The sequence below is a fragment of the Passer domesticus genome, chromosome 1 (genome assembly GCF_036417665.1).
Source record: "Passer domesticus isolate bPasDom1 chromosome 1, bPasDom1.hap1, whole genome shotgun sequence".
In the NCBI taxonomy this organism is placed as follows: Eukaryota; Metazoa; Chordata; class Aves; order Passeriformes; family Passeridae; genus Passer; species Passer domesticus.
In genome coordinates this window covers 109,941,354-109,968,170 of record NC_087474.1, presented here as the reverse complement: position 1 = coordinate 109,968,170, position 26,817 = coordinate 109,941,354, and the positions used below count along the sequence as shown (strand labels likewise).

Here is a 26,817-nt window from a genome sequence, read left to right as displayed (position 1 = left end):
CGGGGCGGGGAGGGCGCGGGGCCGCGCTCGGGGGCGCGCAGCAGCAGCGGCAGCGCCCGCCCTCGGCCCGCGCCCCGCCGGCAGCGCCCGCAGAGCCGCGCCGAGACACCGCCCGCCCGCCGCGAGGGAGCGGCGGCACCGCCGGCCCCCTCCGCCCCTCCTCCTTCTCCTCCGCCTTCTCCTCCGCCTCCTCCGCCCTCCCCCCCGCCCCTCCTCCCGCCGGAGCGAGCGAGCGAGATGGCGGCCGCTGGGGCTCTGGCGAAGCACGAGCAGATCCTGGTGCTCGATCCGCCCACCGACCTCAAATTCAAAGGTGAGGAGGGGGGAACCCGGCGCGGCGGAGAGGAGAGGTGCGGCAGCGGCGCGGTGTCCCGTTCCGCCTGGGCGCCGGGCCGCCTCCGGGCGCCGCGCTCCCCGCTGCTGCCGCGGGCGGGCCGCGGTGCCGGGCGCTGCCCGCCCGCCCGCCCGCCGGGGGATGGGGGGCGCCGCCGAGCCGGCGAGCGGGATCGGCCGCCGCCATCTTGGGATCCCGCGGGGATCCGCGGTGCCGGGGGGGATCGGCCGCCCCCTCCCTGCCCCTGCCCCCGCCCGCCCCGCCGGGACTCCGCTGCGCTCCTAGGCCCGGCCCCGGAGCGGCGGCGCCCGGGGACGCGGTGTCGCTCTCCGCTCGCTGGCGGTGCGGGCTCCCTCTGGCAGCAGCGGGCAGGAGAGGCCCTGGAGCGGGCGGTGGAAGCCTTGCGGGGTTCCAGCCTTCACGAGGCTGCCCTGACGCCTGGCCTTGTCCCACTTTTCCTCTCAGGCGTGTTGGGCCGCGGGGCTGGTGCGGCTCTGCAGCACCGGTGGCCGGCCCCGGTGCATCGCAGCCCCGCAAGGGCTCCCCGCCCTTTCCCCAGAGCTGTCATGGCTCAGGCAGGCTCTCGGAACGTAAACAGGCAGCTCGCCTCTTTCCTGGGAGTGAGGGAAATGGAATGCGTGCCTTTCGGAAGTTTTATGTGTGCTGTGTGTTGCGTGCCGACCGCATGGCTGTGAGTGCTGACGTGCTGCTGTCAAAATAGGTCCCTGCTAGTGCTGGTGTCGTGTGTGCCTGGGGTTTTCTCTCCTCGTGAGTTAGACAGTTGAGAAAGGAAAGGCTCTGTCAGAAATGAGTGATCGTTGAAAGGCATGGGCATAAAAAAAAAAAAGCGTGTCAGAACATGTAGTTTTTGTGATGATATATCTGTAAGGGATATTGAGAAAAATCTCAGAACCTTTCAGATTTGGAATCATCAATATTAGACTATTTTTAAAGAGTAGTTTATATTATGTGAACTTATATTTTTAAGTGTTGTGACTGGTGTCAGCACATTTACGTGCCTAATCCTGTACATTCCTGTGTTTTCCACTTTTAGAATGCTCATTTTTCATTGTTTTAGAGAGCAGAGTGGAATTTATGATGTTGTAAAAATCTTGCACGGACAACTAGAACAAATGAATGTTTGTGTTAGAATAGAACACTGTATTTCCCCAAAATACATTTGGTCTGGCCTAGCATTTAGATAAATTAGCAAACTATACTTGTTTTATTGATCTGTCAAATCAATTAAACCCCAACATCTGTCTAATCATGCATATTAATTTATTCATAGCTTCAATTTAAAATTTTTAAAAATTTCACTTTCATATGCAGACTCAAAACCGTTGCAGGAACTTGTCATTTTCACTTTGGTTTTGTGTTTTTAAAATGCTGCCGGTCTGGCTGCACTCACATTTCAGTATGCTGTCTTCAGACAGGGTGATGCAAGAACAGGCTGGGGGAAAATGCATTATTTTTATTTTAATTTAAAAAATACTGTGTCTGATTTGAAGCCTGCAAATGCTGAGATGTCTTTGAGGTGGAACTAAGCCATATTGATGTTATATGGAACAGTGTGTTGATAGAATAAATACTAGATGAGAAATTCTGTCTGTGTGAAGCTGTTGTCAGTCAGTGATCTTTATTGCGCTCTATGTTTATGCACTTAGAGCATGAAATGTGTATTCTTTAGGCATAAACTTTGGTTTCAGGCTAATTTATATATTAGGAAAATTTCTGAAGAGCAGACTAAGCAAAAACAAAATATGAAGCATAATGAGACTGCAGCACTCTATTACTGTACTATTGCAGTAATATACTACAGGAAGTGCTGTCAATTCAGAGAGCATTGAGTGCACTCTCAAGAAATATTTTCTAACTGCTTATTATTTAGAGGTGTTTAAAAAGCTTTGTGGGCCACAAGGTAACCCAGTTCTAAAGTACTGTGTTGAAGAATGCAATATTGGCATAATGAATTCTGAGTGTCACCTTTTAAAAAGTAATTGGTTAGTAAGAAAGAGAATATATGACTCAGAATAAAAGTAGCCTAGTGTAGGAGAAGCATAAACTTTCTTAAAAGAATAAAACTACATTTTTTCAGTGCAGTAGATTATTCAAAGTTATTTTATTGGTACAATCATCCTTTTTTATTATTATTATTGATGCATATGAGCAGAGATCCAGTTTAAGTCTAAACATTTGAATTGAACAAATAATGTTATTGGTTTTCTTGCCTCAGGAATTTATAATGGATTTGCTGACCTTTAGGGTAACAGTGAAACGAAATAGTGTGCCCCTTTACAAACAACTATTTCATTAAAAGATATGTAGTACTTAACATAAGAAGTTGTTAACAAGGCTTTAAATTCATCATTTCCTGATGAAACTGCTTTTCTATTAATAAAACCTAATTTACTCTGTCAGCAAAAATAAGGTCTGTAATACATTTATCCTTGAATTTTATTCAGCACGATTCAAGGGGAGTTCTAAGAGCATGTCCTGTGGTAGCTAACACATTACATAGTTCCCTTGGTGTCCAAAATTGCAATTCTGTTTTTATAGTGCTTCTAGTCCTAGAAATTGCAGTCATTAGTAGTGTTTGGGTTGTGGTTGATTCCCTCTGACCCCCTTCGGTAGGTGGATTTCTTTGGATTCTGAAACTATCAGGAATCTCTTAAAGCCCACAAAACAATTAAGTACTTTTCATAGTGTTGTGCAAATGTGACAAAGGGAAAAATTGTACTTAAAAGTGATGAAACCAAGAGGCAGTTGATAAACTATGTAATATCACTTTCAGACACTCAGTGTGGAACACTGAGAATTTGCCTCATGGCAAAATTCTGGTCTTGTACCCAGGTTCTTCAGCCATATTGCTCCTGCAGGTTGGCTTGCTTTGTTGGGGTTTATTTAGGACTGGATGGGAAGAATTGAAACACAAGACGCTTGAAAGCAACCTGTTCAGAAGCTGGAACATCTTCTTGCTGGTGCCTTCTTCATGTAACTCATACATGTAGTCATTGTTGGTGGCTCTACTTCAGTGAAGATTATGGGAATCTGGAATTGGTGCCCTGTGAATAAATATGTTTTTTAATTTTTTTTTGTAAGCAGTTACGTAGTTTAATAGCAACATTTGAAGTTTTAAGTTCAAAAATTTGAAGCACTTTTATGGAAACGCCTTTCTTAAGCCAGAGAAGCCAGTTTTGCAATTTTAAGTGACATGGATTTAGGTTGGTCTTGGATTGTGGTAGTTTTTTAAAAAAATATTTAAAAGCCTTCTCCAAATGTTTAAATCAGTCATAAGACGTGCTTCTGCAACACCTAATTGAAAATCAACACTAGTTGATTTGATGAGCTTTAGAACATTAGTAGACAGTGTTCAGAATTTAAATTTCATGTGATTCAGAAGAGTCTGACTAGCAATGCAAGATTCTAAAAACGCCTGAATATTCTAAATTAATATCCTTTATTGAGGATCTTGCTTACAAATGTGCGAAGTCCAGTTATGTTACCTTTGTAAACATCTCAAAATAATGAGCTACCCTTTTCCTTTAGCAAACTAAAATAAAATTTGGAATGTGTCTGTGTGCAGTAAATTTTCTTTTTGGTGGGTTGAGTTACTAGGAGAGATCAGTGTGACAGAGAATATTTAATTTCTGATTGTTGATCTGCATCATAGTCTGGAATTGTCAGTGTATAAAATCAGCTATCAGCTGGTGTGTATTCAGATGACTTTCATGGGAGGTAGAGAGCACTTCACTCAAGTATTGCGGCTTATTCTGAAATGCAGATTTCGACAGCCTTTAAAATAATACAGAAATATTGCTGTAGGTTATTTTGTAATCATTACTCTGCTATTGGTAACACAGAAAGCCATGGGATATGTGTTGCTGCAAATCGAGAAGGTGGAATTTAAAGGCAAAAATAGCTCAATGTTAAATGCATCCCCTGCCCTCAAGGTCTGTTACCAGAATTGGCCTAGGATGCCTTTTGGTGTAGGCAGAGTTTGAAGTCCTCAAATGTGATCTTACTGCCTTACTTGTGTGTATCTTGATTATGTCAAATTTTATGCCTGTTCTCACTCTCTTCAAAGTAACATTAAATTTTTTATGTCCCAATTTTATAACATAGGTTAGAAAAAAAAAGGTGATTGGGATGTCAGTTTTCTGCTATCTTCATTCAGGAACATTTTTGAAACTAAAAGAGTGGGAGTGTAGAGGGGGGAAAACTGATTGTAAATGATTACTAATATAGTTGTGACTTTCTGATACTTTGAAATGGTTCCATTTAAGTTAATATTTTTACTGGCTGGGAATTGCATAATGACAATAAAATGACTCAGTATTCAACACGTAGTCTGACTTTTTTTTCTTTTAAATACAAGAGCAATTCTTGGCATTGTTTGCTCTTCCTATATGTATACTTCTATCCATTGTTTCCTGGCTCAAATGTAGTATTTATTAGTATTTTAATTTCTTGACATTATATATATTAATGAAAATCGAAGCACAGGATGATTTGTGGGAATGTGTTGAGGAAGAAAAAGAAAGATAATGTTTTTTACATGGTGTTGCTTATTAGGTGGTTATTATGTTATACAATAGTCTCTACCACTGTGCTAGACTGCATTTAAAACTGCCTTATAAAAAGGGAGTTATATTGATCTGTGAAGTCAGGTGTGTTACAGTGTTAGATTATATTTTGGCAGAACTAGTTTGTCATTTGTTTTAAGATTCAGTAATGGAATATTTTCTTGTGGTGATAGAGGTATACAGCAGTGAAGATTTAGGAGTTTTGTCCTTTACCTGAAAATTATGGGGCTCTGTTTTGCTTAATATTGCTGTTGCTTCACTAAACAGTGAAACACTATCCAAACCTCACATCTTGTCCTTCTAGTGTGTACCAGTGATTGGTATAAAAGCTTCACCTTTGCATTGTAATTACTATAAAGTGCTTATTCATGCTGCTTGTTGATAGCATAAGCAGGTGTTCTAGATCACCACAAGACATTTTTATTAATGTTATAAAGACATTCTGTATTATGCATGAACAGTGTACTGTTGCTCAAGGCCAGGTTGAAAAGTAGAAAGTTTGAGAGCATTGAGAGGAGCTGTTTTATTGCATCAGTAAATATATCTGAATATTTAGTGCACCTACTGTCCATTGTGGAAATAAAAATTGTTCCTGTTTTGGCCTTACCATGGTTTGTAAACATTTTACTTGCTTTGTCATTGGGAGGTGTTTGTTAACCAGATCTTTGTGACTATCAGTCACTGAAGGGTTTTACATACTTCCCTTATAAGCCATGAATTCAAATAGAAAAGGTTTCTGAAGAGAGCTTACTGTATTAAAAGTGGAAAAACCAACCCTGACTAATTAGATAAGTATTACACTTTCCAGTTTGGAAGCTGTCAGTTTACGAGGCTTGTGATGTCAGATGAACTTGATAAGTGAGTGTAAGCTTATTTCTTTAAAAAGAAAAAAATCAGCAAAACAACTCTACAAAGATAATTTCTGATGTGATATTTTTGAAAATAAAAATGCATAAACACAAGTTAGAATTTTACTACTAACTTTGTTTTTCTTAAGGTGGTAAGACTTGGGGCATGGTTATCTTGGCTTCTAGCTTCTATTGCCTTTTAGTGTTGTTTTGGATTGTATAAAGTTATTTCCTGGCATTTTAAATTGTTTAGCAATGTAGATGTCGTATTTCATTTTTGTACTTGAATGTATTTAGAAATAGATAGTTATATAAAGGAAAACAGATATTTTCAGCTCATTCCTATATGAGCAAGGTCTTGTGAATTAAGATAGTTTGCTGAATATTATCCTGCTGTAGGACTTAATGTGTTTAATTAAGCATGGAAGAGGAAGAAAATAAAGTGTTTGCATGAAATTTGTGAAGATAGTCAAATCAGAACTTTTCTGCCCTTTGTTTCTCAAAATGTGGTCTTGGAATAAAATCTTCTGACACCTCAGTGGCTTGAATTGGTCTGGCCTCAATAGTGAGCAAAGCCTTACAGGAAAGAGCATTGAGGCAGATGGAACATGGAATAAAACGCAGTGTCCCAGGTAGAATGTGGCAGTCTGATCTGAGACCTTCTCTGTCTGTGATACTGGGGATTGCCCTGACCCATGTGTAGGACCTGGCACTTGGCCTTGCTGACCCTCGTGTGATTCCCATGGGGGCACCTTTCCCTCCTGTCAGGTCCCAGTGGATGGCATCCCTTCCCTCCAGTGAATGCACTGCATCGCTCCCCTGGTGTCACTTGGTGCAGACTTGCCAAGGGTGATGTCACTTCCACTGTCAGTGTCACTGATGAAGATACTGAGTAATACTACCCCAGTATGCATCCCCGGGGGATACGGATACCACTTGTTGCTGGTTTTCACTTGAATGTTCTGGCATTGACTGGAGCTCTTTGGACAAACCAGACAATTCCTTGTGCATCTAACAGTCCATGCATCAAACCCATCACCCTCTAATTTAGGAGTAAGAATGTTGGGTATTAGAGGCTGTACTGATGTCCAGGTAGGTGACACGTGTAGCCTTCCCTCGTCCATTGATGTCCACCGTAGAAGGCCACTAGAGTAGTCAGGCCTGATGTGACCATGATAAAGCCATGTTGGCTGTCACTAACTCCTTGTCTTCAATACATTTTGATATATTTTTGAGGAAAGTCTGATAATTTTCATTAATGACCTTGGTATGGGTGGGAGTATGCTGGTACAGCTCACTGGTAATGCAAGGTTAGGAGATGTGATGAATGCAAAACCAAAATTGGATGTGTGCTAATAATAAAACATTTTCGTAGAAGTGGTGAAAAAGAAGTAAAACTAGTGATGAGTACTTAATCATGGGTTTATTGTGAACGTGACAAGTAATGAAATGGGGCAAATACAGGACTGTAATTTTGTAGTGAGGAAAGTATTTATGTCAAGGTTTTTGGCTTTGATGAAGCTTCATCTGAATGCATCCCTGGCAACACCTAGTCAGATAAAATGAACCCAAATGGGAATGATGCAGAGACAGCTTTATTAACACAAGTGAAGTAGAAGGAGAATAGCTTTAGCTTGTTAATCTTAGCAAAATGAAGACTGAAAGGGGATCTGATTGCTATCTATAAATACATCAGCAAGGTAAGCACTGGGGAAAAGAATATCTATCTAGACTAAAGGATAGACTTGGTGGAAAAATGAATTTGCTTCAAGTGGCTATGAATGTATTTAGATCATTAGAAACTTAGCTGAATTTGAATCATGTCAGTCTGAACCAACCTTCTAAAATTGTGGGCAAAAATAGTTTTAAATGCATCAGATACCATCTTACAAAATTATTAGTTTCATGTGGATTTCAGAAAGCTTCTCCTAGGTAATGAGTTTACAATGCTCTTGATAGTTTGGTACGACATTAATGGTATACAATTATGTACTTAAGGTAGAGGAGGTATTTGTGTTACATTCCAAAACATTAGAATAGCTTGACTGAGATATGTTTAATTTTTTTCCTTTGTAAAAAGGGATATCCATAAATTTAAAAATTATATACGTGTAATTAACTGCTCTGTATGTGAAATAAACCTAGTAATTCTAGTCTGTAGGGATACGATATTAATTTAACATGTTATCATGTTTAACACCATGGTGCTAATAAGGCCAGTAAACATAGTAGACCAACTGAAAGTAAAAACTGTTTGGTTTTTTAATTTGAATGTCCAGTAGCCATCTACCAGGCACGTTCTGTGTTACAGCTCAGGATGGAACTCCAGATGTTTCTGTAGCAGTGACCTGACTGGTCCTGGGAAGTGCAGCTGCATTAGCTCAGCTCAGTACTGGGATGTGAAGTTGATGAGGAAGTGGAGTTTGTGGTCCTGCCTGATCGACAACACCATCTAAATGCAACTTCTGCTTGAAGCAGGTGTTTGTTTACCCAAGTGACTGGAGGAAATGGTTGTGCTTGGCTTTCAGTGGCTTGGGAAATGGAGACCTGTGGCCTGTGCTTCCAGAGACTGAAACGTCACGCTGAAACTGCAGTGATCTGGTGGTGTGTTTGGGAGGCAGTCCAGTGTCAGCTGGACCTGTCTGTAGGAGATTTTAATGTCTGATACACAAGTCTGTTTTGACCAGTTTCTGTGTTATGGGCTGAGGTTGGATACCATGTAGCAGTCCAACAGCTGAAACTGTTTGTTTGGGTTTTTTTTTTTTTTTTTAAGAATTTTCTGGGCTGTTGTCCATGGTGGAAGACTTTAGAATTTAACTGGCTCTTAAAGTTACTTCTTCACACTGTTGGGATGCAGCTTGCAAGGAAACCAGAGAAAACCATGAGAGCTTTGGTGGTCTGTTCAAGGTTTGTGTCTGGCCTCTGATACCCAGTTCTTGGAGCATATTGGGAAAAGTGCAAGGCAAGAGCTTTTGATCAGGTCTTCTGTGGGAAGACTGATTTTCTATGTGCCACTACAGCTGTCATCTGAGATGATTACAAGTGTTCTGATTACTGCTATACAGTTTGAAGAGTATCTTGTATGTTGCAATGCAGATCAGTTAGGTATATCCAATGGGAGATTTTTTATGTGATGATGCATATGGATTTTAAGTTGCTGGATATTTGAATATTTTAAGCAGCACATCTGGGTTTTTCAGCATCACTGAAACCATTGGTAAGCTATAGCAGGTTAAATACAAAACAAGTTTAAAAGTAAAAAGGAAAGGGAAAAGTTACTTGTTTATTTAATTCTGTTGATCAAATATGCTAATATTCTGAAAATCAAGAACCTCTGTAAATATCAAACTCATTAGTTACCCTACCTTATGCAAGCGAAGAGAATAGCTGCTCCAGCAGGAAGGGTTTCTATCATAGCCCTTACTGAACTAAACCTATACTGAAAGATTGCGTGTATATATTAGTTTCGGGACTTTGGGGGGATAATTTGATGGTTTAAATGTTCAAGTTAAGCACCATTGAAATATTTCTACTGTTCTTGTTATTTCAGCAATGCTTTGGTATGAATAATACTTTATGATTAGATCCTGAAGATTTTATTCTAGTAGAAATAAGAGCTACCAATTTTAGTATGCTCTTAATATGTCTCTGGCAAGAATAACAGTGTAATCAAGCAGAGCTAAATTGCGAGTAAGAAATTCACGATATTATGGAGGTTAAGTTTAAGGTACAAGCATCCCTTTGATGTTAGTAACCAGGTTGTCCTTTAGTAATGGCACTCTTTCAATAGGAAAGATATCAAGAATAGACATCTATGACTGACTTGGGCCTAGACTGCTAGATTTTAAGGCTTAAGCTGAATACCAGCAGTAATATCTTTGGATGAAGTTATTCTGTGTTGTACCGTCTTATAACTAGTGGTGTTTTGTTGTTGTTAAGGCTAAAGAAACTGTTGCCCATATTTAACATTAAATACAGGACAGTCTACATTTAGTCTGTATTTTATCTAATATATAAAGAAAAGAATGCTCTCTTGACCAGAATTCCTGGTAATCATCTGTGGTTGTACTTTACCCTTGAGATAGGTAGGTGCTTACTGCATTTTTACTGTGGTTTCTTGGCTACTAACAACATTTCAGTCACAAGCTGGGGTGAATAAGAAGTTTTGATCCAGAAAAAACATGTAAGGAAATGTTTTGTCTGCTTTGAAATGTCACTGTGTTGTATTTTTGTCTTTCTCTGTCAGAATGGCAGGCAAAAGGTTTCAGCTCCCATTTCTCCTACACCAGCCCCCAGTAAAGTGTGCGTGCCAGCATCTGCACAAGCACCTCTAACAAGCTGTGTAGCCGTATGCAGGCTCTGCCCCTTTGATGGATGAAGATGAGCTATTTTAGGATTTAAAAATGGGCATTGTCTCAGCATTTTTTAGAAAGAAAAATCTATGATAGACACATCAGCAGCATGAATGCTGACAGCATGTCATTGTGGGGAGCTCAGATAAAATCTGATGTTACCCCTTGTAAACAGTGGTAGCCTAGAATCAGCCCTCAGGAATTGTGGACATTAAGGTGTGTCAGCTTTCTTATAAAGCCTGTTTTGCATTCTGTATTTTACATGCAGGTTGATGATAAAATGTAACTGTTTCTCAAGTGCCAGGGTAGAATAAGAAGTGAAAGATTCTGTAATGCTGTTCTAATATATGAATATCTTCCTGAGAGCCATGGTTATTTGTAGGTATAATTAATCTCTCACCTTCATCCACTGATTATTCCTGATCATTCATATTCATGTTTAAGTATTAATCCATGAAACCTAAGTTATTATGCTTCATAGACCATGAATAATTTTAATGTAGGTGATTTGTTAGAGTTGGGATTTTTCTTCCACTGGGCAAAGGTATTTGAATGGTCATGGTTCTGGTATTTCAAGAGGAAGGAGTTATTTATGTTCGACGGTAATGTATATTATATATTCTCTTCAGATTTTTTTCATAGAGGTCTGAATATTAATTTCTTAAAATGAATTTATGGAAATAAACAAATTCCACTCGCTGTTGTGTCAGCTATGTCAAATATGCTTTTTTCAGAAAGGACTATCAAATTCAATTTTGAGCAATAAAGTGCTTTGTGTATATTTTAAGATTGATTTTCTTATCTGATAGTCAAGGTAGTTTTGACTTGCTACAGAACACAAGTATTTCTCATTTTTAGACATCTTTCCTTCAGTACCTCTGGTGGAAGATGATCTGGTCAAGGAATACTTAAGTAAGCTAGACATAGTAAGTCCAAGGACTCTGGTGCAATGCACACGTGAGTGCTGAGGGAGCTGGCAGGTGGACAGCTGACAGGAACCTTGCGAAGTTCAACAAAAAGTGCAAAGTCCTGCAGCTGGGGAGGAACAGCCATCCAAGCAGCAGTGCAGGCTGGGATCTGAACAGCTGGGAAAGCAGCTTTGCAGAAATGGCTCTGGGCATCCTGGTGGCCACCAAGTTGATCATGAGCTAGCAAAGTGCCCTTGCTGCAAAGAAGGCCAGTGGTGTCCCAGGCTGCATCAGGAGGAATGTTGCCAGCAGGCTGAGGCAGGTGATCCTCCCCCTCTGCTCAGCACTGGTGAGGCCACAGCTGGAGTTCTGGGTCCAGTTCTGGTCTCCCCAGTACTGACACCATGGAGAGAGTCCAGAGAAGAGCCAGGAAGATGATGAACTGGAGCATCTCTCTTTGAGGAAAGGCTGAGAGAGCTGTGGCTACTCCAGGCTAGGGAACTGAAAGCTTGGGAGATTCTTACTGATGTATGAAATACCTGAAGGGAAGGTGCAAAGATGATGGAGATGGGTGACTATGGGCAGACCAGAGGCATTGGACACACCTTGGAACACAGGAGCTTCCCTCTAAACGTGAGAAAACACATTTTTACTCTGAGGTTGACCAGTTAGTGGCACAGGTTGTCCAGGGGGCTGTAGAGTCTCTATCCTTGTGTGTATTCAGAAGTTTTCTGGCTATGGTGCTGGGCAGCTGGCTCTTGGTATCCCTGCTTTAGGCAGGGAGTTTGGGCCACATGACCTCTAGAGGTGCTTTCCAGCCACAACCATTTTGTGATTGCTGTGTCAAATGATGGGAAAGAAGAAACAATTCTATTTTGGCCTAATTTAAAAATTCCATATAACATCATACAAATATAGATTACATGGAGCTTTCTTAATTTAACTTACTCTTTCTTTACTCCATTGTTATATTTGATTCTGGCAGACTGAGTTGCTGGAGATCTTACTCTGTTCCTCTCAGGTCTATCTGAAAAGTCAGTTTACTTGGTCTCCAAAATCTGTCTTGCTTGGTTTACAATATTACTATTAGTTTTAATTCTGCTGACTTGGGCCCATTTCTCATTTATTAGGACGCAAACTGTCAAATGCAGTAAATGAATTTTCTTTTTCTGCCCAACCTAACTGTATTGTGCATCCAAAGGAAACTTCTCTGAGTTTGTTTTAGTTAAGCTGCATTGAAGTGTTCTGTATGTTTCAAGTGCTTTTCAAAATTCAAAGGTGATGCAGCAACTTTTAAAAAACAGCATTCCACTTAAAGCATATAATCCCCATATTTTTAAAGTTAATACTTTAATGCATTTTAAGGAGTTCCACTTAAAGCTCTAAGAGTGTTTTTAAAGTTAATACTCTAACACATTTTAAGGAGATTGAATTCCTTTTGCCAGTCTGTGTATGTTTTTTATGTGTACTTACATTGTTTTTAGATGTGGTTGAATGTATCACTCTGCTGCGTCAATTTACAGCTTAAATAAATGTTAATTCAATGCATGAACTAGAATGTTTTCTGGCAGAGTCGGCTTAGATAATGACTTTTGTGGCAGCTACAGTTCATTGTCTTAAATTGAAGAGGGTGATATGCTTAACACTTAAGCTCTTTCACAAAATGCTGTTGATTTTGTTAAATAATGCATGCTCATTTTTGTACAACTCTACAAGTGATCTGCCTTCTAATTATCACCGATTTTGTGTAATTTAATAAAATTATAATTTATTCTTATCCAATTTTGTGGAGAGGTGGTATTTTAAGGCAGGCTTTTTGTGTACATTATGGCAACCTTACTAATTTTGAATGGAGCTTCTTGCTGACCAAACCTGTTTCCTTCTCAAAAGTGCTTTGTTTGCTCTGTATAGCTAGAGGTACTGACATGGGTCTCTTACCTTTGCCAGGGGTACCAAGCCTGTGGAGGTTTATCTAAGCCCTTCCTTCCCAACTAGGAAGGCATGTTCACATCATCATTTCTTCCCTGGTGTTTGACCATCTCAGATGGTAGAAAAATGGCTTTTGAAGCTGGGACAGTGAAGGAGACCTGAATCTGAAATGAAAATGAGCATTGATGAAAAAGATCTCTGTACAGGTCTTGCCTATCCAGTAATACATATATTTTGGTTCTACTGCATTATAACTGGCAAGCTTGTGGCAAGCTGGGAAACTTGGCACTGTTTCAGCAGTAGAAACTGTCTGTGCAAAATTCATGGCATTTCTTCCTGCCCACTTGTTGCTGTAGTCCAAGCTGTGTAGTTGCCAGAGGCAACCCCGGCATTAATGTTGTGTGGTGACTGCACTGCAAGATGCTGAAATAGAAACTCAGCACATGAAGTTTTTGGATAAGTCTGGTATTTCTGAGTGTGATTAGGCAGGTGTCTGTCCTTTTCTAAGGCCTTCATAAGTCAAAGTGGCAGGAAAACTTGTGGCATGAATTGTCATGCTCCATTCAAAACCAATTGGAACAAACTGGCACTTTCACAACCTTTATTCCAGGGAGATGCTATAATTTTTGTCTTGAATTTACTCTACTAAGAGAGTTGTTGAACTTGCAGTCCCCTCTGAAGTAACTCTTGACTTCCAGAGATTATTGGATTGAGATTACAGGTTTATAAAGCAGTGACCTCTTGTCATTAGACATCATGTTACATTGGTATGTAGCCTGAGGATTTTATTAGTTGAATTACCACAGCTTGTGTGTACAGTTAGACATAAGCCTATCTGAGATTTGAATGCTTAAATAAAAATCTGCTTGGACCAGAGTGTCATGCAAGCAGCAGGTAAGATGCTATTTTTGAGATTATAATGCTGCCCTGGTGTAGCTGAATATTTACTGAGATGAAGTGGGTGTGCATTTGTCCATTTTGGTACATGAGCAGAATGTTTGTATCCCTCTTTGCCTGTTCTTTTCCTTGTTTACATGCAGTCTGGGTAGTACAATCCAAACGTTTCTCCTTCCTGGTTCTTCTGCCTGTGCCCCACATTTTTCCTCAAGAATGGTTGTAGTTTAGGCTTTTGCACTTAGGCTGTTACTGCCAGCTTCTACTTTATTTCCCCACTCCTGTAAAGGTAGTGGTCCTTATGTTTGCATAATAACGAGCACTAGAATCTTCTTCAGGTTTTGCAGTTTCTTTCTTTTTTGAAGGGTATGTCATGCTAGTTTATATCATGTGGCTCCTCTGAAAGATACTAGATTTTTTTTTCTGATTTACTATCCTTCTGTCTGTTCTTGTCTGTCCCTTCTCAGATCCAAGCTGTTGGTTTGCCACAAAACTACCAAACAGCTGGGATCTGCAGGAACAGTGGAATTCAGTCATCTCTTCCTTTTGTGCACCAATTTGTTACCACCTATTTATTAAATCTGATGGTTGCAAATCTTAAGAGTCTTTATACAGCTATTTCTTTAAAGCTTTTAGAAATCAGGTAAAAGGTAAAGCTGTCATAAGCATCCTCTACCTGAAAAAGATTTCAGTCACCTCTGAAAGAAACGTCTGATTCTAAAAAATGTCCCCGAGCTAAAACCTTTTTTTTGTGAAGTATCCAGGAAATGCAAAGGAGGTCACTGCATTCATGTACCTGGGAAAGAAAAGCAGATTTCTTTTAATTATCTGAGGTGTTGAAACTGACAGTAAATAGTGGAGTAATTGAAAGAATATATTGAATCGTATCTCATTATTGCACACTTTAAAAAGGCAGGCATGAGGAGACCTTTCATATCACAAAAGAAACAGAACATCTTTTATTTTAGTTTAAGAAGCAGTTTATCATCAGTTTATAAATTCACTGTTGCTTTGTCTTGAAACAGGCTGGTTTTGAATAGTATATCTCCTTTTCTTGATGCCTGTGCTTTTCAAAATGAGCCTCTGAACTGAATTTTTTTTCCTTTGTGCAGAATGTCCTTAGTAAAAGTGGTTGAGAAGATTGAGAAGTAGACCATCTCATGTTGCCTAGAGTTGCAATTAAAAAAAAGTAACTCTCAAGTTTGAAAGCCAGATTCAAAGTGCTTTTTGCCTCTGGGCACTGCAAAAGCAGTGGTTATTAGATGACTAATAGCTTAGGTAGTTGTTAGTAAAACTCCCAGAATAACTTCCTCAAAAATGTGTGTGTAGCTTGAAAAAAAATACATGTTTGGTGTGTTATGAGTGTATCACCAGTCTTAGAATGAGAAGAGTATTCAGCTGCCTGGTTTTAGTTCAGTTTGTGGTATGGGTGATGGGAGGTTTTTTTTGGACCTTCCTCTATAGGTAAAGACAACTGGATCATGCAAGAACCATCAAAAAGATAAGTGGCAGAAAACTTTCAAGTAATTTTGTAAATCTTGGGGCCTGTGTCAAATTTGCGTGGATTGAGAGGATGACTTACTTCATCCACCATGTAAAGTCAGATCAGAAGTGAAATTTCAGACAAATAATACCAGTTCCTATTTTGTCAAAAGAACCTCACTGAATGTAAACCTAGTTCACATGTATCTTCATCCGCATCTCAGTATTCTGGTTCTCAGTGATTCTCTTTTTAGTCTTTATGTATTTGTATCTTGGTGTTTTGTGTTAGGACTGTTTAACGCTCTCTCAAAATCAAGTCCTTGGAATGAGCTGTAGAAATAAATGCATCAGTCAGGTAGTGAGCCCTCTAGTGTAGTAAGGTTTTTGATAGCGGGCAGAGCTTTTTCCTTCAGAGAAGTGCAGACTCCTCTATGGAATAAGGTGTTCAGACCTCCCTGAATTGACTTCCTATGTCTCATGCAGTTGGTGGTTTTGTTGTACCTTGCCACTTGTTCGTATCACTTATGTTTTTCATCCAATTTAATCTGAAGTTTGCTTTCATTGTAGTTTTTTAATGGAAAAGTTGTTGTGGTTTCAATACTGATAAAAATTATTTTGTAGTTATTTAATGTGTAGTTTTAAAGAACTGTAAAGAAGGTTCTTAAAAGTTAATGTACACATGGAATGCTCTTGAATAAATTTCATGTTCATATGAAACACCATTTTTCTAGAGCCCTTGCAGTCTTGCTTTCAGATGACACAAACATAAGGGAGATTTACACTGCTCGGAATGCTGTGAACCTTATTTTTTGTGATGTTCCTGTGTGGCATTGCATGAAGGTGATCCCTGTTGGAAGATGTGCTTTTCCAGCTTGATATTCGAATTACGCCTCTTGTCCAGACTTGGAAGGAATTCCTGTCCTGAAGGTTTAACATAAATACAGTTTAGAGAGTACACTGCATTGAATACATGAATATAGCAACTTCAACTACAAGAGCAACTATTGCTTTTCTGTGGATCAGTTAGAGTACATGCATAAACAGAGTATGATCTCTCTTGCTTATTTCGAGTTTAAAAGAGGCGATGGATACATTGTTCTTTTAACTCTATAGGAGGTCAGAAGCCTACAGAAGTTGAAATCTCCAGAGCAGTGACTGTGTTTTAGTCTCAGTGTTTTCTTTCTTTAAACAATTGAAAGCGTTCCAAAGAATGTGTTACTTCTATTCCTGAAGAACAATTCAGCAAAATTTGCTTTTGCATGTGACCAGTACCTTCTAGGTATTTCAAATATTAAGAATGATTTGGTAGGAATAGCATATACACATATGAACCACTTGTGCCAGCAGCTCGAGTCTGTTGTAATATTTAAGAGTTCTTGATTGCTGTAATGTATATTGTTGTAACTAAGGTGACAGAGCACTCTTTGCATGTAACACAGGGTATGTGCCTAACAGGTGTATGATTTAACCTGCCAGCAAACTGGCAACAAGATGTATTTTAAGAGTTACTTGTACTATATAAACAGATTTCTTCTCCAGAGATGCACATGTATTTTAAAAAGACCAATTCTTTTTTCAGGTCCCTTTACAGATGTAGTAACTACAAATCTTAAACTACGAAATCCATCAGATAGAAAAGTATGCTTCAAAGTGAAGACCACAGCACCTCGTCGATACTGCGTGAGGCCAAACAGTGGAATTATTGACCCAGGATCATCTGTAATTGTTTCAGGTAAAAATAAATATATGCAGTTGTAAGTTAAATGTTTTTAAAGCCTTTGTTGCTAGTTCCCTAATGCTTGATCCTAAAGACTGTTTGAAGTATGTCAGCTTTTCAAAACCTTTTTATTTTTAAATAAAAAGGAATTCCCTCATTAGTATGATGGCAACTTGATGTAGAGATGCAATGATACATAAAAAAAAAATCTTCCATGTAGAAATACTTGCCTTTGTCACATTTATTTGTGGCTCTCTAAAAGAAGGAAAAGCAAGTTGAAAATGGGCAGTGACATTAACGGTACCTTTGCCTCAGACTACTATATTCTTTTTTGTTTCCTGAAGTAGAGCATTTCTTGGCTGCTCTGGTGTGCTTTCAGTGTAACATTTCATAGTTCATTGCATTTAATAAAAAATTAGTTTGCAGTTGTATCTAGTTGTTTTTCTCAAGAAAATGGGAAGACAAGATACTAGTCTGCAGATTTGGTAAATGATTTTGTGGGTCATTCTTCTGACCATTTTGTGGTAGAATCTCTAGGATAAGGGGAATTCAGGTTGTAGATATCACAGGCAATACAGGTGTGAGCTCCTAGGTCTAGAAAAATGATTATTTTAGAGTCCTTGGAGACCTCTGTAGCAAAGCAAAAGGGAAATAAGGGAACAATCCTCAGAGCTTTTCAGATCCATATTCTTACACTTTTGGGAAGTTTAAAAGAAACTGGAAAACTATCTTCAGGTGTTATGTTCAATGATGCAAAGAAGAATGCAAGACAAGTTTATGGTTGATTAAAACCTGAGAGTAACTTTTCTTGTAGGAGTTTTTTAATCTAATATGATCTGTAGAATGGGGCCCTTTAAAACTTCATTATTGCTTACCATGGGCAGTCCAGCATCTGGATTTGTGTTACTTATTCACTGACTTGGGGATGAAAGATTATTTTACTGGGAATTGATTTAAGATTCAAATAGTCAAAAACTTCTTTATTTCCATCTTCAACTTACAGCTATTTTGCCTTGGCTGTGTGTTTGACCTGGTATCTGGGATTTTTCCACTGGGTAGTTCAATATCACAATCAAAATCTCACTGGCATTTCTCTTCAGGGAATTGAATAGATTGAGGGATTAGATCCTGTGTGTTTTCATATTACAAATCATCTTTTCAAAGCTTTAAATATTTTGGTTTTTTAAATGAGTCAGTACTGGAGCTGTAAACAGTATTGTGGCTTCAGGATCTCCAATAAAGGGAAACCTGTCACACTGCTTGAGTCTTCGGTTGGCATGGCAGGAAGTCTTTGATGTGCCTATTTGTGTATTACTGGATTCTCATGCAGTTATTCAGCTACAGTGACCTCAAGATGTTTTCAAGTGCCATTGTTTAGTTACAGTGATTCCACAGTGCTTTTCAGAACTAAGTTCTCTTCCCCACAGTGTCAGCTTCATATTTTTGTTTTTAGGCATATCATTTATTTTGGGTCATTTGGTAAGATAAGTGCACAGATTATTTTTCTAGTGACCCACTTTATCTCATCAGTCTCTCAGCTGAATGTTTTCAGTGCTGAGTCATCTTTCATATAATTAAAAATAGATTTCTCTCATATTGTTGTGCAGAGAGAAATAACTGTAGGATACTGTGTGCTCTTATGTTCAAAACTGAATGTTGTGGTAGTGTTAGCTGTCTTCAGCCTGTTTAATGCATCGTGCTGATTCAGAGCCAAGCCAGTTTTAAAATTCATTGTTGGAAATGTGATTTGACAGTCATTTTAAGGAAGTCCACTGACATTTTTTAATCATTTATTACTTTTCAACTGTGAATCACTAAGTAACCTTCAGCCACGTTTTTTAAATTTTTTTTCCAAAAATGCAAATTCCCTAAGAGCTGTTTTTCTTTGCATTGATACCCTAAATTTACTACTTATTAATCTGTCATGTATTGTTTGCTGTTAACTTGTTAACAGCAATTGCTTGTTCTTGGGTTTTTTTATAATACACCATGTTACTCTTGTTCTTTCACAGCTTGTTACTGTTACTTGTTAATGTTTTTCTCTCTGCTTTTGCATTTTTCTAGCTATATCAGTATCTCTGCCATAGGTTTCTCATTTACATAAAATAGGTACATACATAGATAACTGTTATAGGACTCCATGTATTTTTTTCTTATAATTTTCTGAAACTGCCTCTACTTCTCTTAATTTTGTATAAAGATATACTGAACTTAAATTCCCATTCTCTGGAAGACAGGTGTATGTACACTGCAAAATAATTTATCTCTCCAGTTCACTGCATCCTCATCCTCTGGTAGATCAAGTTGTAAGTCTACTCCCACATACACATATTTAGATGTAAATTTTTTGGGTCTCTTTTACAGGATGTTTGTTCATATTTGTATATTGAAATGTCTTTTCCTATAGTAATTACAGAAATAATCATGTCAGCCACACCAGACTCGGACCTCTCAGTCCCTTTTTCTACAGTGTATGCACTGCCTTTGCATTTTAACTTTCCATGTCTGTTCAATGAGGACTGAAGTCTAAAGAGGTTGCTGTATGTACATGCTTGCTGTAGTGATTAGCTGAAGAATCACAGTTTTGTTTTTTCCTTTGGAACAGTAATGCTGCAGCCTTTTGACTATGACCCAAATGAGAAGAGTAAACACAAGTTTATGGTACAAACAACCTATGCACCACCAAATATTACAGATATGGAGGCAGTGGTAAGTAAAATTGGAGTAAAATGGATGATGTCTTTATTTTCCTTAAAAAATGTGGCTTAACTATAAATTATTCACGTTTTTGCAATTCATTTTGAAGAAAAATTTGGTTATCTGTGAACAAGTGTGACTTCAAATGTGATTCAGAGTTTTTAATATGAAATACAAGGTCAGTTCTAAGAACTTGCCTGTAGTGATTAACATAGAGGTTACTGAATGGAAATAGGAGAGAGTCTAAGATAAGGTCAGTTCAGTGTTAAAATATGGGCATATTATATCTTTATATGCAGCTAATTTAAAAGGGATAAACAGGTTGAATTTGAAGGAATCAAGAGTATATTCAAACAACAAGCTTGAAGCTGTATGTAAATGGGTTCATGTGGTACGAAAAGTGTTTAAGTGAAATGTTGAATGGGATTATAATGAATTAAAACATTTTCAAGACTAAGATGTGTCTCCCTACAAGATACCAAGTGCTGGCTAAACACAGCACAAATGATTGATATATTTATTTTCTGTTTCAATAGACCATATTGTAGCTTTAGTTCTTAGGCTGGGTTGGTCTGGTGCAAGACCCACCCATAAAGAAGATATGTAGGTTTGTGCTTGTTCATTCAGAAGTAAAGTGACTGTTTCTGATTTTACTGGCTGGCAGCAATGGGAATGAAGCCCTCAGTTGTCAGAACATGCCTTTTAGGGTGTATGTGGACTCGTGTAAGTATGTCCTAAGGCGGAGGTCAGCGTTGCACATGCTTCTGACTCTGCAAAGTATTTTAAGTAATGCCTGGGTTCACACAGGTACATTTGATGTTCACTCAAGGCAGAGAAGGAGAGGGAGAACAAAGGATCAAGATGAGATTTTATAAATTGCCGAAATCCAAGAGACCTTTTGGGCTCTGTCCCCTTATATGAAGGCAAAGACTACCATGACATCAGTCTTCATTGGAAGCAGTGGAAAGCCTTCTAGATTTTGTGAAGCTTTGGAGACATGAGTGTTAACATCTGTCTGCCTTTTTGAACTGGTTTGTTTTTCTTCATATGCTTTAGGAGCTCTTGGTTATTTTTGGTAAATGAAGCATGCCTTTTTGGTGAGGATATGAAAACCTACTTCAGAAATACCTTTTAAATAACTGCTTTCTTAGTGAGTTCAGGTATACAGTACTGAGAAACAGATCTTGCAGAAAATTGCTAATTGTAGTTAAAAGTTACTGTATAACTAATACTGCTGGAAAGAAAAAAAATGTTGTGGAAAACCTGAATATTTGACACCTATAAGGTAACAGGAGGACCTTTTAGAAAAGTTGCTGCAGACTTCAGCCCAGTCTCTGAGCCTAAGAATTTAACACAACTACATGAAGTGCATGCTTTGAAAGTTAATTGTCAGCTGAGTAGAGAGATTCCAGCATAGTTAAATTATTTAAATATACTGAGAACCATTAAAATTTAAATGTTTTTTATAAGTAGCTTTGAAAAATTCTCTAGGCCCAAATTGTCACATGATATGCAATAAAAGGAGAAGGCAGGTAAGAGTCTAAAATTTGAAGAACTAAAGAAATTTACTCTAGAACACATGTAGAATCACTAAAAGGTGTCTTTCAATCTTTTATTTAAAATCAGTGCTTCCAAGATGGGATACAAGAAGTACATTTACTGAGGCATAATAGGGATAGAACTTTCTTCTCAAACTGACTCAGATGCTACTTGTTTCTCATTGTGTGTTAAGAAACCACTGTATTGTCTCCTCCCTGTTTTATACAAACCTCTGATGGATCCATCCTTGCATTCAGTTTACTCGTTTTCATTTCCAGTCTTGAATACCCATCTCTAGCTTTTGTTACTTCACAGCAGTGAGTGTGAACAAAAAGCATTGTTCATGAGCAAGTCTGAAAATTGCAGGGAGGGTAAGCATGGTATTCAGCTGAATGGGAGGTCAGTGCTAAGAGCAAGCTCATGAAATGTTGAGATGTTTGCATAAGTCCAGCATGTTAAATAACTATTAATTGTTTCCTTAGTGGAAAGAAGCGAAACCTGATGAGTTGATGGACTCCAAATTGAGATGTGTGTTTGAAATGCCCAACGAAAACGATAAACTGGTAAGTAAGGAATAAGAAACTGTCATACACTGAGTGGTAGGATCTCACAGAAATTTCAGGGTTTTTTTAATTTACTTGATTTAATGACTAAATTAATCTATGGAATTTGTACTAAATTAGACAGGAGGGGTGTTCAGCATATAACTTTTTAAGGATTCATAGAATCAAGGAACAGCCCAGGTTTAAAGGGACCTTGAAATACCATCTGGTCCAAGATCTAGTCTGAAAGGGAGCACTCTGTCCAACCACATCTTAGAAAACTCCAGCAATGGAGAGCAGTGCCAAAAAACTATATTTTTGTTATTTTTGAACTTCATAGTTTTCAGATGCAATCTGAAGTTAAATCTCAGTTTAATCTTGGGGGGAAGGGGATATAGGGATTTCTTTGTGGTCAGGGTTTTTGGGGTTGGTTTATTGTTTTTTCTTTTTTTGAAAGGATAATTTGTGAGATGAAGGTGTAAGCTTCCTAAATGTGTGTTAAACAGTAAAAGTGTAAAGGTTTTTTTATTTATTATAATTTTTATAATGTAATAAATATTTTATATTTATTAGCATTTATTATCAAGGCACTTAGTTGTCTACTTTCTAGCTTTAATTTTATAAAGTGTGTAATGTAGTGAGAGAAATGTAATGGGTTATACAAAACTTCCTCCTTTTGTACTTCCTCTTAAGAAACTGTCCCTAGGGACAGAGGAGCTTGTTCTTCAATTAAAAAGTCATTTCTTTACAGCCACTCTTAAGGGGCTTTAGGCCCTTCTAGCGCCCACTCCTTAAGGCCATTTTTCTTTGAGTGCAAGAGCTCTCCATCCTCATGTGTAAGACATCAAGGAAGGCAGGTTGGAAAATGGCATGGCTGAGCAAGGATCTCCTCCTTGCATTGAGTAAGAAGGCAATGCACAGCCAGTGGAAGGTGGACTTGTGACTTGGGAAGTACAGGGATATGGTTTGGGGGTGTGTAGGAATGGGATCACGGAAACTAAGGCACAGATGAAATGGGATGTGACAGGGGATGTGAAGAGTAACAAGAGGGGACTCTGTAAATATGGAGTTTGTTAGAAAAGAAAGGACAAGGAGAGTGAACCCCCCTGATAAACAAGAAAGGAGAACTGGTGACAACAAATATGGAGAAGGCTGAGATACTCAGTGACTTTCTTACCTCAATCTTCACTGGCAGTCAGGCTTGCCAGATCTTGGGGCTTCTCATGGTTGAAAAGCTGGACATGAGACTACTGAGTGTGTGCTCACAGCCCATAAAGCTAATTGCATCTGGGACTGCACCACAAGAAATATGGCCAGTAGATCAAGGGAAGAAAATCTCCCTCCTTCTACTCTGCCCTTGTGAGACCCCCTCTGAAGTCCCGAGTCCAGCTCTGCGTTCCCCAGCATAAGAAGTGTGTGGAGCTGCTGGAGAAAGTCCAGAGAAGAGCCATGAAGATGCTCAGAGGCCTAGAGCACCTCTTGTATGAAGACAAGCAGAGCGAACTGGGATTGTTCAGCCTAGAGAAGGCTCCATGCAGCATTGCTCCTCATTGCAGCAACTTTTACCACAGGCAGATACTGGTAGCACAAAGGGGAATAATTTTCAACTAGAGGAGGAAAGATTTGGCTTAGATGTTTGGAGGAAGTTCTTTGCTCAGGAGGTAGTGAGGCACTGGGCCCAGTTATCCAGAGAAATTGTGGATGTCCCATCCCTGAAGGTGTTCAAGGCTGTGTGGGATCAGACTTTGAGCAATCTGATCTGGTGAAAATTGTCCCTGCCTCTAGTTGGGGGGAGGAGGTTGGAACTAAATCTTCTTTGAGGTTCCTTCCCACCCAAACTATTCTATGATTGTGTGATTTTGAGCAGAGCTGTGGGAATTAGATTGTTAATTTTAATATTGTTCTTTTCAGAGCTTTTTGTGACTCCTCAGAATTAGTAATGTGTATTTCAGATGCTGTCAGACTTAATTTTCATGTTTGTGCAGCACTTTATTATTCTTCACTAAAAGGTATTATAAGCGCAAAACATTTGTTCATAGGAGTTGGTGACATGACCTGTTCTGACTTTATTTTGTTTCTTACTATTGCAGGATTACTTTCTTGTTTTTATTTCACACCCCCACCCTGCCAAATTCAAATGCTCTTTGGTGTATTTTATGCCCTCTTTTGGATGCCTCCTGGGTCAGTGTTAAGCAGCTAAAGTATTAATTTGTGTCTCAGTAGAATGTAGTACCAGATAAACAGTGAAATCTCCTCTTGCTTTTTTAATACTTGAGCTAATCAGAATTGAAGTGTCAGTGTGTCTGTTCAGTTTACTGTAAATATAAACCTCATTGAGCTATATTTGTAGCTTCCATTATTTCACTTTCAAGCTGTGGATGATTTTTCTCTAGGTAAGTAAATTCTCAAATCATTCTTGATGTTTGTAGAATGATATAGATGCAAGCAAATCCGCCCCAGTACTGAACACATCTAAGCAGGATGGACCGATGCCAAAACCACATAGTGTTTCACTTAATGACACTGAAACAAGGAAGCTCGTGGAGGAGTGCAAAAGACTTCAGGCAGAGATTATGAAGCTGACAGAGGAAAATCGGCACCTGAGAGTAAGTTCTGCATCCATGTTTATACTGAAGTGGCTTCACTCTTCTAGATTGAAAGGTCTGGTTTATAATTAGGCCAAAATATGTATATTCCAGCAAGTAGATAAAGCTGTTAGAATGTCAAGATTGATTCATGATATGAGTTTACTGTCCTGTATATAATGTATATTTTGAACTTGTCTGTGATTGAGACTTTGTCATTGTCATGGAGGAGACACTGAAGCTGCATAATGTTCTTCTCAAATGTAGTAGTGGTCCTATTTAAGGTGATCTTAGTTATTTTAAGTCCAAGTCAAAGCTATTGAATTGGTAGCTTTGTAAAAGTGCTTTATTTTTCATTGATAATGAGTGAGATCTAGAGCAGTCACATTTTGTATTACAAACATCTAGTGAACAAGAGCAATTGTTTGGCCAGAGGAGGTAAGCAAACACTACTTTCTTGTGCCTTTATGTAAAGGTGTCACTTCAGTGACCGGTAAGTTGTCGATACATGACTTTGTGTCTTTTCTATATATTTGCTTTGGAACAGTTCTGACAATTTCATTGGCCGGGATAGCCTTTTAAAGAACCATGAAATAGTATGATATCTCCACGCCTGTTATTCTGATGACATTGGCACTAAACAAAGCAGATGTTTCTCCTTAGCAATAAGGAATTACTGCTATTTAATTTTGACACATACTAAGTAAGAGCAGAATGCTTCATTGGGCCTAGCAAGATTTTTGGTACTTTTTTTTAAGCAGAGAGGCTAGTGAATTATGGTTCTTATTTAAAATACGGTTTTCTATGTTCATGTTTTGGATTTGCTGTGATGTAATGTTGTATATGTTGAGGGTTTTTTTAAAACTTTATTTAAATACTTACCAGTAAATATGGCCTTTTGGGTTCAGCTTTTACTATCCTAGTGATGCATTTATGGTTTTTTTCCATCTGTGTTTTTTCTTCCCCTCAGGATGAAGGCTTGAGGCTCAGAAAGGTAGCGCACTCGGATAAATCTGGATCACCCACAGCTTTGGCTCTCAGAGATAATGGCTCTAATTCTCTTCCTTCACTTCTTGTTGTAATTGCAGCCATTTTCATTGGATTCTTTCTAGGGAAGTTCATCTTGTAGAAAGAATGAGTCAGAGAAGCATGCAAAACTGCAGCTTCCTTTTTTTTTTCCTTTTGTTTTGTTTTTGTTTATTTTTGTTTTCTCTTGGCCAGAAAAAAGTTTGTTTACCTACCACATCATGGGTAGTATGGCCCGAGTGGCCGTTCTTGTGTACAGCATCATAACAGGCTTTGCCTTTAATGATCTCGCACGGTTAGAAAACACAATCTGAGAAGACAAACTGTTCAGCTGCTGGACAAAATTGTACATTCAGTCATCAATAGCAGGTATCAGTTGCACAGTCAGTCCTTTATGAAAATTCATAAATAAAGAATTGTTCTTTCTTTCTGTGGTTTTAATAAGAATTCAAAAATTGTTCAGAGTCTTGTAAATGTTATTTTAATAATCCTTTAAAATTTTATCTGTTGCTGTTACCTCTTGACAAATGATTTATTAGATTGCTAATCCCACTCATTCAGGAATATGACAAGAGGTATTCTGGGGGAAATGGTGCCTCTTACTGTGTAAATTTTCTCCTTACCTTACTTTGCTAATATCATGGCAGAATTTCTTTCTTATTCCTTGTGAGGCATTGTTGAGAGTTCTTCATCCTTAACAGTCCTGTCCCATAATATTTAACATGACAAAAGAAATAAAATTGTTAACAGATTTTTCTGCTGGGTAGCCTGTTTGTGTGTGTCGTGCTTTTAGAGGGGATTCTTAACAAGTTCATTGTTCATGGTAATTTGCTACTTGTAACAAATGGCTATTTTGAAGTTTATTTGCTTAAGTCTCTGGCTTTGACTGTTGTAATTGAAGCTTGGGAAAGAAAAAAAAAAAGAGGTTTCCATTCCATTTGTTTAAAAAAATGAACTGTTTTTTGGCTGCTTTCAGCTACAAAGAGGATGGTTATCAAACTTGTTTTGGGACAGAATAATTTGGATATCCAGCAGGTGCAAATGCCAGACATGAATGTTTTCAATACATTAACAATTTGCTTGGATTGTGCAGGAGTGTAATAATCAACCTTCTGTTCCATCTTTGGATCTTCTGGGTGTCTTCCAGGAGTCAACATTATTCTTTGATTTCTTAAGGGTACTTAATTCACATGTATTAACTTACTCAGTTTATAATTCTGTCTTAGCAGATACTAAAAAATGCAAGTTGAATCATTCAGACGCTCGTAGTGAATTCCATGATGCAGAAGAGTTGATATTTGCTGAGTTGCTCACCTTTGGCTCAGTTGCTCACCTTTGGGAAATAAAAATCATTTTATGCAACTCTTGGCAGATCTAC

The 26,817-nt window shown here is 38.6% G+C and overlaps 1 protein-coding gene across 1 annotated transcript; it reads left to right on the top strand.

The window, feature by feature from the left end:
* Nucleotides 1-17: 17 nt before the first annotated feature.
* Nucleotides 18-26,205, top strand: VAPA (VAMP associated protein A). Its single transcript, XM_064433736.1, has 6 exons — nt 18-313; nt 16,913-17,065; nt 19,656-19,759; nt 21,769-21,849; nt 24,258-24,434; nt 25,384-26,205. The coding sequence occupies exons 1-6, from the start codon at nt 238-240 to the stop codon at nt 25,540-25,542; spliced, it is 750 nt and encodes a 249-aa protein (XP_064289806.1). The 5' UTR covers nt 18-237; the 3' UTR covers nt 25,543-26,205.
* Nucleotides 26,206-26,817: the final 612 nt, after the last annotated feature.